This window comes from Cebus imitator, unplaced genomic scaffold (genome assembly GCF_001604975.1).
Source record: "Cebus imitator isolate Cc_AM_T3 unplaced genomic scaffold, Cebus_imitator-1.0 Scaffold20, whole genome shotgun sequence".
NCBI lineage: Eukaryota > Metazoa > Chordata > Mammalia > Primates > Cebidae > Cebus > Cebus imitator.
The window spans coordinates 7,906,290-7,917,423 of NW_016107335.1; the positions used below are offsets into that span (position 1 = coordinate 7,906,290).

The 11,134-nt window shown below is 61.6% G+C and overlaps 3 protein-coding genes across 10 annotated transcripts in view; 2 read left to right on the forward strand and 1 right to left on the reverse strand.

Annotated features, from left to right (window-relative positions):
- Nucleotides 1-1,021, reverse strand: part of AGAP3 (ArfGAP with GTPase domain, ankyrin repeat and PH domain 3) — a 58,601-nt gene extending 57,580 nt beyond the window's left edge. Inside the window, exon 1 of one of the 5 annotated variants that reach the window (XM_017520295.2) lies at nucleotides 420-1,021. In XM_017520295.2, the coding sequence (XP_017375784.1) occupies nucleotides 420-753 (334 nt within the window). In that variant the 5' untranslated portion in view covers nucleotides 754-1,021. The remainder of the gene's footprint in view (nucleotides 1-419) is intronic. The other 4 variants (XM_017520296.2, XM_037735612.1, XM_017520316.2 and 1 more) reach the window with 4 other exon arrangements.
- A 3,097-nt stretch (nucleotides 1,022-4,118) lies between these two features.
- Nucleotides 4,119-6,595, forward strand: TMUB1 (transmembrane and ubiquitin like domain containing 1). Of its 2 annotated transcripts, XM_017520402.2 has the most exons (3): nucleotides 4,119-4,227; nucleotides 5,081-5,505; nucleotides 5,780-6,595. In XM_017520402.2, exons 2-3 carry the CDS (start codon nucleotides 5,111-5,113, stop codon nucleotides 6,129-6,131), a joined length of 747 nt encoding a protein of 248 aa, XP_017375891.1. In that variant the 5' UTR covers nucleotides 4,119-4,227; nucleotides 5,081-5,110; the 3' UTR covers nucleotides 6,132-6,595. The 2 variants fall into 2 exon arrangements, with proteins under 2 accessions (XP_017375891.1, XP_017375889.1); XM_017520400.2 differs by lacking the exon at nucleotides 4,119-4,227 and having other exon boundaries at nucleotides 4,356-5,505.
- Nucleotides 6,596-6,801: 206 nt separating this feature from the next.
- On the forward strand, nucleotides 6,802-11,042 carry FASTK (Fas activated serine/threonine kinase). Of its 3 annotated transcripts, none has more exons than XM_017520357.2 (10): nucleotides 6,802-6,995; nucleotides 7,749-8,171; nucleotides 8,644-8,823; nucleotides 8,965-9,104; nucleotides 9,569-9,782; nucleotides 9,881-10,040; nucleotides 10,266-10,357; nucleotides 10,432-10,567; nucleotides 10,641-10,755; nucleotides 10,836-11,042. In XM_017520357.2, the coding sequence occupies exons 1-10, from the start codon at nucleotides 6,914-6,916 to the stop codon at nucleotides 10,941-10,943; spliced, it is 1,650 nt and encodes a 549-aa protein (XP_017375846.1). In that variant the 5' UTR covers nucleotides 6,802-6,913; the 3' UTR covers nucleotides 10,944-11,042. The 3 variants fall into 3 exon arrangements, with proteins under 3 accessions (XP_017375846.1, XP_017375855.1, XP_017375877.1); XM_017520366.2 differs by having other exon boundaries at nucleotides 8,644-8,742; XM_017520388.2 differs by lacking the exon at nucleotides 8,644-8,823.
- Nucleotides 11,043-11,134: the final 92 nt, after the last annotated feature.

Here is an 11,134-nt window from a genome sequence, read left to right on the forward strand (position 1 = left end):
AGGCTGCCATCCACTAATGCGAAGCTCCGATCCTCCGCCCCACTGCGGAGCAGGGCCAGGGCAGCGGCTAAGAAGCCTCCCCGGTCACGGCCCCACCTCCCGGCAACTGAAGCCGTCTGCCGCGCCCACCTTCCCCGGCCAGGCCTGGACACATCTGGTCCAGGCCCCCCGGAGCGACACCAGCTTCGCGCCCTGGAGCACAGAGAGCAGAAAACCCCCAACCCCAAAGTGTCCCTGAACGAGATATGGCGAAGCTGCTCGCCGGTTCTGCAGCACAGATCGGCAAACCTCGTGGCCCGGACCTCAAGCGCGCAAGGACCCCCACTGGGAAAGCACAGCCAGGCCCGGCCCGTGGAGCCCTCGGCCCGCGCGGGAGAGGCCACCGTGCCCCGGCTTCCACAGCTCCCAGCTCCGCTCACCCTCGATGGAGATGACGTGCTCCCGGATCTGGTTCTGCAGCGCCAAATCCTCGATGCGCTCTATCAGGTCGTAGATGGCGTAGATGTTGGGATGCACGGACTCGAAGCGCTGGATCTCGGCCCGGATGGCCGCCGAGTTGGAGAGCGCGAACTGCTGGGGGGGCCCGCCGGCCAGCTGCTGCGAAGGGCCGCCGCCGCCCCCGGCCCCAGGCCCCGCGCCGCCGAACTGCCCGCCGCCCCCCGCGCCGCCGCCGCCGCCACCGCCGCCGCCCCCCGGAGCCGCCAGGCTCTGCTGCTGCTGCGGGCTCTGCCCTCCGCCCGCCTGGAAGTTCATGGCTTCGAAGCCGTGGGGCCCAAGGCGGGCCCGGGGCGGCGCGGCGGCGGCGGCGGCGGCGAGCGGGCGCGCGGGGCTGGCGGGGCCGGGACTACTGGGCCGGCGGCGCGGGGCTAGCGCATGGAGCCGGGGGTCGGGGGCCGGAGGCCGAGGCCAGGAGGCGCCGCCGCGCACGCTGTGGCCACCGCTGCCGAGCGCTTCCCGGCGCCGTGATCCCACTGCCTCGGAGCAGCCTCCAGCGGCAACAACAACGGGACCGGGAGCGCGCCGCCCGGGCCCTCCCCCCGCGTCATGCGCACGCACCGCCGCCCCCGCCGGCTCCGGCACACGCAGCCCGAGCCCCCCTCCCCGCCGCCCCCGCCCCTCCTGCGCGCCGACCCAGGCGCCCCCGCCCCTCGCTTGCTCGCTGGTTCTGCAGCCTCCACCCCCAAGCCGCCCGCTCCAGCCCAGGAGCCCGGGCCCCTCCCACCCAGCCTCGGCCCTTCCGCCTCCTCACCAGCCCCCACCCACACTGCCTCGAGTGCCACCCTCTCTGAGGGGACAGCTGCCCCGGTCTCCTCCCGCTCCCGGCTGTCGCTTTCGCCTCCCTGAGCTGATCTGAGCGGGGTGTCCGATCTCTAGGCAATGCCCAAACTGTGCCCTGCGTCTGAGGGTGCTGCTGACCAAGGCTGATTGGCCGAGGAGCCCGCCCAGGCCCAGCTGCGCCTCGCTTACGGCGTCCCGCCTTCAGTGCGGCAAAGGCTCCTCTGTCCCCAGGCTCCGAGGTCAGCCCTAGAGACCACCCTACTACCGGAGTTCTCTCCCTGGCCCCCTGCCCAGGCTCTCCACTGCCAGCTGCAGCTCAGAGGCTGGGATGGGTTGTGGGCTGCTATTTCCAGTTCTCCCTGAGCCTTCATCATCTGCGGATCTGGAAATGATACTTTGAACAAACACGCCCCTACTCTTACCTTCTTGTGATCGGCCTCTCCTAAAAGACCCTCCCCCTGCCGGATTGGGGAGGTTAGCTAAATGCTACCCGACCCCATTGGTAGATAGAGGAAGAAGAGTGGGATGAAATATTATATGCCCTTCTCCCCTACCCATCCCATTGGAGAGACTAACCAGAGCCCACGTGGCTCTTAATTTTTCTTGTTCTCACACCTTGTCCATCCTGTCCTTTCACTCCCTCTGGGGCCAGGGAGCTCCCTGCAATGTCCCAGTTCCTCTGCAGTCCCATTGGCAAAGTGGGCTGCAGTTCTGTTAGCACCGCCCTCACCAACACACACACACACACACACACACACACACACACTGTTTCCTAAAACCTGCAAGAGGTGACATGTGCAGAGCAGTGGCCCCAGCCAATAAATTTGCCAGGGATGTTGCCGGGATCTGCTACCCCAGATCATCCTTCTTCCACACACTTCCACTTCCCCAGCCAAGCTGGACCTTTTCCCAGCATGAAGCTGCCCACCGTTTGATTATCCACACAACTCAGCCCCAGTACCAACCCAGTCACTATTCCTGAGTTCCTTGTACCTTCCAAAGCACCTGGTGAAAGCTAATCAACACATGGGGTCTCCTAAGCTCCTGAAGGACATGTGTTTCTTTTTCCCTGCATAACCTTAAGGATATCTTCTGCCCTCTCTGGGCTTCATCTGCAAAATATAGTAGCTGAACAGAAAACCTAGTTCTGACATTGTATAATTCTAAAAGTAACATCCAATATCTCTTTTAGATGCTTAATTAGAATTGACAGCAGGAAGTAGCACTAGGTATACCTCCCAAGAGAGACACTAAGAGCAAAGAGCTCCTCAAATGTGTTGCCCCAGCAAGTAGCACACACCTGTTATAGCACTGATGGGCTGTCCTCACATCTGGCTCTTCTACTAGTATATTGAGCCTCATGAGGGCAGGAAGAGGGTCCAATTCACCATTTTATTCCTGGTAACTTGCACAATGCCTGGCACATAGTGTTTGTGTATGTATGTGTATACATAAAATGTATTTTTAAACATATATATATGTATGTATGTATGTATGTATATATAGACGGAGTCTCGCTCTGCCACCCAGGTTGGAGTGCAGTGGCTCAATCTTGGCTCACTGCAACCTCCATGTTCTGGGTTCAAGTGATTCTCCTGCCTCAACCTCCTCAGTAGCTGGGATTACAGGTGCCCACCACCACGCCCAGCTAATTTTTTTTGTGTGTGTATATATCTATATCTATAGATAGATTTTTTTTTCTTAATAGAGACAGGGTTTTACCATGTTGGCCAGGCTGGTACGAACTCCTGACCTCAGGTGATCTGTCCAATTCAGCCTCCCAAAGTGCTGGGATTACAGATGTGAGCCACCACACCTGGTCATGGTACATATTTTGAAAACATGTTAGTAGAATAAGTGAATGAACAGGAGGGAAGGAACTAGAGATAGGTTAGTTGTGTATGGTATCTATCTAGACTGACATTCCTAAGGCAATATTTGGACCACTTGCTCCCACAAGTAGGCATGAACTATGGGAAGTCTAGGATAGATTATTTTAAATCAAGACTGGCCTGTAAAAACCAGGATGTGAGATCTCTGCGGCTGCAGGAGCCCAAAGGGAAAAATCCACAGATATCCACAGGCCTGGGATTCAACACCATCCACACAGTAACACACCAAGGACCCAATTCCCAAGCCCAGGTTTGGGTGAAGGGAGTGTACTAATACAAATATCTACCGTGTGACATGTACCTTATATAGTTTTCACTTTTTTGAATAAATCATCTAATTTCTTCCTTATGGTTGACTTACAAAGTGTGTTTTAGAAAGGAAGAAATTAATGTTCAGAGAGATGCAACAACCCACCCAAGGTCATATAGCTGATAAGCACAGGATAAGGGATCAGGATTCGTGCCAGGTTCCAAAGTCTATGCTTCTTTCACAGTCCTAAAGGGGCAAGGTGGAGGAGGGGACCAGGGTAAGGGGCAGCCCTGAGGATGGGTATTCCTAGGCAGCCTGGTGGGGCAGCCCATGGATATTGGGCTTTGGGCTGAAAAATTAATTTTGGTAGCCAAAGCGCCTTCTGGCGCCCAGTCTGACAGAAGGGTAGGGGCCCTCTGAGTTTCTCAGAGCCTTCCTCACTGCATTACGAACACGGGCGCTCTGACGTGCTCCAGCTGACGTCGGTGTCTGGTGTGACAGATGCCCTGGCTGTTGGAGGGGGAGGGGGCAGACCCTGCTGCCATCCAAACCCCTAGGGGGTAGCACAACCCCCAAATCCGCCCCCACCGGCCCCTCAGCGATCTCCAGGCGCCGGGAACCGCAGGTCGAACCCAGCACGTGGGTCCGCAGGGCGGAGGGCGGGGACAGCGCGGCGCCGGACTACAAGTCCCACAATGCCCCTGGCCGCGGCAGCGGGGAAGGAGGGGTGCTTCAGGTGCCTGCGACCTCCGCGCCTCCCGCCCGGAAGTGCCCGAGGGGCCGCGATGGAGCTGAGGGACCCGTGCGGTAAGTCTCCGCGCCGCGACCGCGCCCACCCCGCCACCCAGGGCCCCAGCCGGGCCCCGCCCGCGCTGCCCCGGATCGCCGTGCCCTCCTGCGGCTCCGGGGGGCGGGAAGGTGGGAGGGGTGACGAGGGGTGGGGGCGGGGAGCGTGAAGTCTCGGATTCCCGGCGGGATCTGGGGTTTGGCTTGGAGACGCTTCCAGAGGAGGCGCAGAGTTGGGCCTCCGGGGAGAGGGGTTGAGGGGATCAGGAGGGGGGCGAGCTGGGTGGGTGGTGACGCTCGGAGGCTCCAGATTGCCCAGGGGCGAGTTTGACGTTTGCTGTGGGGGAAGCCTGGGAAGCAGTCCGGTGCCGCGGGTGGGGTTTGGGTGAACGGTAACGCTGTGGGTGGGGGGTGGGGGTACAGAGGCTCCACCCCTACTTCGGAGAAACTTTAGCAACGGAGTAGATGAGCCTGGGGTGAAGTCGGTGAAGGAGTGGACACACTGGAGTGAAGTGGACAGGAGAATAGATACGCTTGGGGGTGCAGTTTGGTCGGGGTGAAGTTTAGGGGAGGCATTGCTTAGAAGGTCGGGGCCCTTACCTTGACATAGGGTTTGGGTGAGCTGGGAGCTGGTTGAAGACCTCGAGCTCAGAAGACAGAAAGTTAGGACTTGGGATTCGGCGATGGGAAGGGGCACCGGGACGCAAGTTTGGGGCAACTGGGAGGCAGAGCAGCCGGTACCCTGGGGTGGGTGAGGGGACGGAGGCTGAGGACGCTGGGAGCATAGTGGTGGAGTGGGGGCAGGATCCTGTGGAGGTTCTAGGGCCCCTGGCCCGGGGGTCTCGCGCCTCACGGGCTCTTTGTGCCTCTCCAGCTCGGTAGTGCGGCGGGCAAGGCAAGCGCCATGACCCTGATTGAAGGGGTGGGTGATGAGGTGACCGTCCTTTTCTCGGTGCTTGCCTGCCTTCTGGTGCTGGCCCTTGCCTGGGTCTCAACGCACACTGCTGAGGGCGGGGACCCACTGCCCCAGCTGTCAGGGACCCCATCGCCAGCCCAGCCCAGCGCAGCCATGGCAGCTACCGACAGCATGAGAGGGGAGGCCCCAGGGCCAGAGACCCCCAGCCTGAGATACAGAGGTCAAGCTGCACAGCCAGAGCCCAGCACGGGGGTCACAGCAACACCGACACAGCCAGCCCTGGACTCCCCGCAGGAGCCCCTCGTGCTACGGCTGAAATTCCTCAATGATTCAGAGCAGGTGGCCAGGGCCTGGCCCCACGACACCATTGGCTCCTTAAAAAGGTAAGCAGGGCAAGAGGCGGGAGCAATGCTAAAGACAGGGGTGGGGGGAGTAGTCGCAGAAGGCCCCCGGAGAGATCTGAGACCCAGCCCTCGTTTATACTGGAGGCGCTGAGCGCCCCACATCACAACTACACTTGTTCCCCTGGCAGATGGCCCCTCCCAAGCCAGGTCCGGTGCGGTGTGGAGGGCAGGGGGCGGGTGGGAGTGCTGTTCCGGGACCCGGGACTAGGATTGCCTGAGGCCTGCTCTCTTACCCAGGTCCCTCTCTCCTCAGGACCCAGTTTCCCGGCCGGGAACAGCAGGTGCGACTCATCTACCAAGGGCAGCTGCTAGGCGACGACACCCAGACCCTGGGCAGCCTTCACCTCCCTCCCAACTGCGTTCTCCACTGCCACGTGTCCACGAGGGTCGGCCCCCCAAATCCCCCCTGCCCCCCGGGGTCCGAGCCCGGCCCCTCCGGGCTGGAAATCGGCAGCCTGCTGCTGCCCCTGCTGCTCCTGCTGCTGCTGCTGCTCTGGTACTGCCAGATCCAGTACCGACCGTTCTTTCCCCTGACCGCCACTCTGGGCCTGGCCGGCTTCACCCTGCTCCTCAGTCTCCTGGCCTTTGCCATGTACCGCCCGTAGTGCCTCCGCGGGCGCTTGGCGGCATCGCCAGCCACTCTGGACCTTGTTCCCCGCGCCGTGGCGGGAACTGCTGCCTGCCCAAGCCCACCTCTCCGGCCTGCCTCTTCCCGCTGCCCTGGAGCCCAGCCCTGCGCCGCAGAGGACTCCCGGGGCTGGCAGAGGCCCAGCCCTGCGATCGCCGTGGTTCGGGGCCGCCTCCCGGGGCTGCTGGCCCTCAGCCAGCACTGGGAGTGGGCTCCTCGGGGTCAGGGACCTGCTGTCGCTGCCTCGGCCCCGGGCAGAGACGGGCCGCCCCCCGGGCCCGTCTTAGCGTTCTGCCGGAGGACCCAGCCGCTTCCAGTCCCTGACAGCACCATGGGCTGAGTTGGGGACGCCAGGACCGTGGGAGGCTGGTGAAGGGGAGCGGGGAGGGGCAAAGGAGTTCCCCGGAACCCGTGCAGATTAAAGTAACTGTGAAGTTTTCACTCTTGCAGTGTGTCTGAGTGTGTGCGGGGTGGCGGGCGGGGAGCCCTCGCCCCTTGGGAGAGAAGGGCACGGACTGCGCCCTACGCCCTGGTCCACCGCCTTCCCTTCTCCGGGGTGTTCCGCCGGGTGTTCAGCGCGGGCCTCCGTGGCCCCGCCCCCGGCGCCGCGCGCGCACTTCCCGGGGGCGGGCTCGCGGCTCCCTGGCTCGCAGTGCCTGCCGGGAGCCACGTCTCCGCTAGCCTTGCGCAGCGCCGGGATTGGTGTCCGGGCGGCGATCCAGGGGCTGCTGGGAAGATGGCGGACTCGGCGGCCGGCCGATGAGGAGGCCGCGGGGGGAGCCTGGCCCCCGGGCCCCGAGACCGACTGAGGGAGCGACCTGCGCAGGGCCCGGGGAGTCATGTAGGGGTGGCGCCTGCGGGGCGGGCTGCGGGAGGGCTGCGGGAGCTGGTGTTAGCGGCAGCGGCCACGGTCTCCTGGCGTCCCTGGGCCTGGGTGGGTGTGGGGTCCCCGACTTCGCCGACTCCGCGCCATCGCATAGCGGCGCACTCGGGCCCCGGGCGCTCCCTGCGAGGTGGGCGCTGCGTTTTCATTTCACGGGTGAGGAGACTTGGAGAGACGAAGCCGCTTGTCCAAGGTCACGCCGCTGGTAAGTGGGAGCGCCCAGCATGGAACCCAGCACCGTCCAGCCGCGCACCCCGCGTTCCACTCTCTTTGCCGCCGCCGCCTCCTGCGGGAGAGGGAGGTGGTCGGGAGAGCGCACGCCGGTGTCGCCTGGGCTCCAGACTGGGCGCGACCACTAACCCGGTTCATGACCCCGGGCTTAACCTCTCCGCCGCTCTGGGCCTGCGTTTCTCACCGGTGAAATGAGGTAATGCCAGCCCTGCCTACTCCTCATGGGCGTGTAAGGAGCATCAGGGATGGTGCATGTGGAATTGCTTTGCAAGTAGTGCTGCGCTGACCGCACTGAGGATTATGATTGCTGTTTCAAAGCAGTGGAAAGAGGCAGAGGGGCGGGGCGGGGAAGAGGCCCAGAGCAGTCACAAAGGGTTGCTCGAACCCAGGTCCCCTGAATGAGGAGTGAGGTAAGGAGTAGGTAGCAGGTCTTTCTCCCTTTGGAGAAAGCCTCACCCCTTTTTTTGGGCTGCCCCTCAGGGTCTCCATCACCCAACTCAATGCTTCGAGTCCTGCTCTCTGCTCAGACCTCCCCTACTCGGCTGTCTGGCTTGCTGCTGATCCCGCCAGTACAGCCCTGCTGTCTGGGACCCAGCAAATGGGGAGACTGGCCTCTTGGAGGAAGCCCCAGTACAGGTCATGTGCAAGGGCTGCAGCGGCTTCTGGAACAGGCGAGGAGCCCTGGGGAGCTGCTGCGCTGGCTGGGCCAGAACCCCACCAAGGTGCGCGCCCACCACTACCCGGTGGCGCTTCGTCGTCTTGGCCAACTCTTGGGGTCTAGGCCACGGCCCCCTCCTGTGGAGCAGGCCACACTGCAGGACTTGAGTCAGCTCATCATCCGAAACTGCCCCTCCTTTGACATGCACACCATCCACGTGTGTCTGCACCTTGCAGTCTTACTTGGTGAGGAGGGGCTTGAGGTGGGCGCCTGGGGGGCTGCTGGGTGTTAATGAAGAATAGGGAAAACAGGAGAGGACCATGGACAGAGACCCAGCCTATCAGGCGTGTGCCCAGGAACACTTGCTCTTGCTCCCGTTCTGTGAGACATCATGAGTCGAACGCACTCATTCCAGCCTCGCTAGGGTGCCACCCCAGATTCTTGCTAATAGAGTGCCCTAGGAAGCCACTATAACTTGTCACAATTGGCACAAGATGAAAGCCTGTTTTGCCATCTTTGTATGTATTCCCCACAGACCGTTCTGATACCTCATAGTCACATGATAGTTTACATTTCTCCACTGTTTGCACTTAAACTCTAGCACACCTTCCCGCTCAGGAAGTGGAGAGGAGAATGGTGGGGAATTCACCAAGTAACCCCATGATTAGAACAGCTGCACAGCTCTGTTATCAGGCTGCCTTTCATCTCTCCCCTCAGGCTTTCCATCTGATGGTCCCCTGGTGCGCGCCCTGGAGCAGGAGCGAAGGCTCCGCCTCCCTCCGAAGCCACCTCCCCCTTTGTCGTCTCTTCTCCGAGGTGGGCAAAGGCTGGAAGCTGCTCTGAGCTGCCCCCGTTTTCTGCGGTATCCACGGCAGCATCTGATCAGCAGCCTGGCAGGTGCTGGAGGGGGTTAAAGGCAGATAGGGAAGGGGAGGGCTGACAGGAGGAGGAAAGTGGGCTCAGTTAGCTAGGCTGAGGTGGAGTTGAGCCAGCTGGAGGTCCGGCCTGAGGCCCATTGTGACAGGCTGTTCTTCACAGAGACAAGACCAGAGGAACTGACGCCCCATGTGATGGTGCTCCTGGCCCAGCACCTGGCCCGGCACCGGTTACGGGAGCCCCAGCTTCTGGAAGCCATTGCCCACTTCCTAGTGGTTCAGGAAAACCAGCTCACCAGCAAGGTGGGCTTGCCTCCCACCTCCTGTGCATCCCTGAGTCATTCTCAGGGACCTGGTCAAGCCAAGCGCCCTGTCAAGCTTGGCTGTCCTCTTCCTGACGCAGACACATCCTCTCCGTCTCCTGGGACCTGCATCTTTTCCCACACCTCTGTGGCTTGCCCACCTCCCATCAGCAGCATGTATTCCTGGAACTGTGCAGTTTCCTAAAGCACTTAGCACCATCCTAGCTCCACCCATCCCTCTCCTGGAAGTCTTCAGGGCCAGACCCCACAGTGATGTCCCCTCTGCCTGTCTGGTGATTAGTCACATGCAGCTCATGACTGCTTTGCTGTTGAACTGTGAGGCTGGAGGAGCTGTCCTGTCTTTACAGCAATGTTATAAACTTGGCTCAGCCTTTCAGGCTTAGCTTGTGAAAGATGACTGCAGAAACACTTCACACTGGGTAATGAACTGCTCTTCCTTCACAGGTGGTACAGAAGTTGGTCCTGCCCTTTGGGCGGCTGAACTACCTGCCCCTGGAACAGCAGTTTATGCCCTGCCTTGAGAGGATCCTGGCTCGGGAAGCAGGGGTGGCACCCCTGGCTACAGTCAACATCTTGATGTCACTGTGCCAACTGCGGTGCCTGCCCTTCAGAGTCCTGCACTTTGTTTTTTCCCCTGGCTTTATCAACTACATCAGTGGTACGCGGCCAGGATGGCTGGCTGGGGCCCTGAGGGCTGGAGAGGCAGGGGAGCAGGGTGGCCTGCAGCCCAGAGCCCCAGTCTCCACCTCCCCACAGGCACCCCTCATGCTCTGATTGTGCGTCGCTACCTCTCCCTGCTGGACACGGCCGTGGAGCTGGAGCTCCCAGGATACCGGGGTCCCCGCCTTCCCCGAAGGCAGCAAGTGCCCGTCTTTCCCCAGCCTCTCATCACCGACCGTGCCCGCTGCAAGTACAGGTGGATGGGACAGCCTGGGGCAAGGGGAGGGGCTGGCCTGGGAGCAGCACAGAGTGGAAAAGCTAGAGGGACCATGAACTGCCAAAGCTCAGGTGCTCAGCCCCATAAAGAAAACTGGACCCTGAAGCAGCAGAGGGCTTTGCCCAGCAGGGTGGCAGCACTAGACTGGGACAGACTAGGATGAGGCACTGGGCCCTTCCTGCTACTGGTGTCCTTTCTCCTCAGTCACAAGGACATAGTAGCTGAGGGGCTGCGCCAGCTGCTGGGGGAGGAGAAATACCGCCAGGACCTGACCGTGCCTCCAGGCTACTGCACAGGTGAGCGAGGGGCCAGCCGCAGGCCCAGGGAGACAGAGCCCTGGCTAAGACCACCCGCCCTGCTCCCCCTCCAGACTTCCTGCTGTGTGTCGGCAGCTCTGGTGCTGTTCTTCCCGTGAGGACCCAGGACCCCTTCCTGCCATACCCACCAAGGTCCTGCCCCCAGGGACAGGCTGCCTCTAGCCCCACTACCCGAGACCCTGCCCAGAGGTAAGGGAGGCAGGGTGGGGGAGCCCTGGCCACCTTGCCCACCATGCCCTAAGCCATGTCCCTCTCCCCACAGGGTGGTGCTGGTGTTGCGCGAACGCTGGCATTTCTGCCGGGACGGCAGGGTGCTGCTGGGCTCGAGGGCCCTGAGGGAGCGGCACCTAGGCCTGATGGGCTACCAGCTCCTGCCGGTGAGTGGCCCTGGCCTGGCCTGTGGCAAAACCTCACTCCCAGCCCACAGGTAACCTGCCACCCTCTCCTCTCCTGGCAGCTACCCTTTGAGGAACTGGAGTCCCAGAGAGGTCTGCCCCAACTCAAGAACTACCTGAGGCAGAAGCTCCAGGCCCTGGGCCTGCGCTGGGGGCCCGAAGGGGGGTGAGGGGATGATGTGGGGTTCAGGATGGCCCCCCTATGGGGGGTGGACGATTTGCACTTTGGTTCCCTATGTTTTGGTTTCTATTAAAGTTCCTTTCCTTCCCTATTGTGAGTCTCATTTTTGGGATGGGGAGCAGGGCTGGGACCGCTGCCTCTCTTCCATTCATGCCCCCACATAGAGACAAAAGGCCAGAG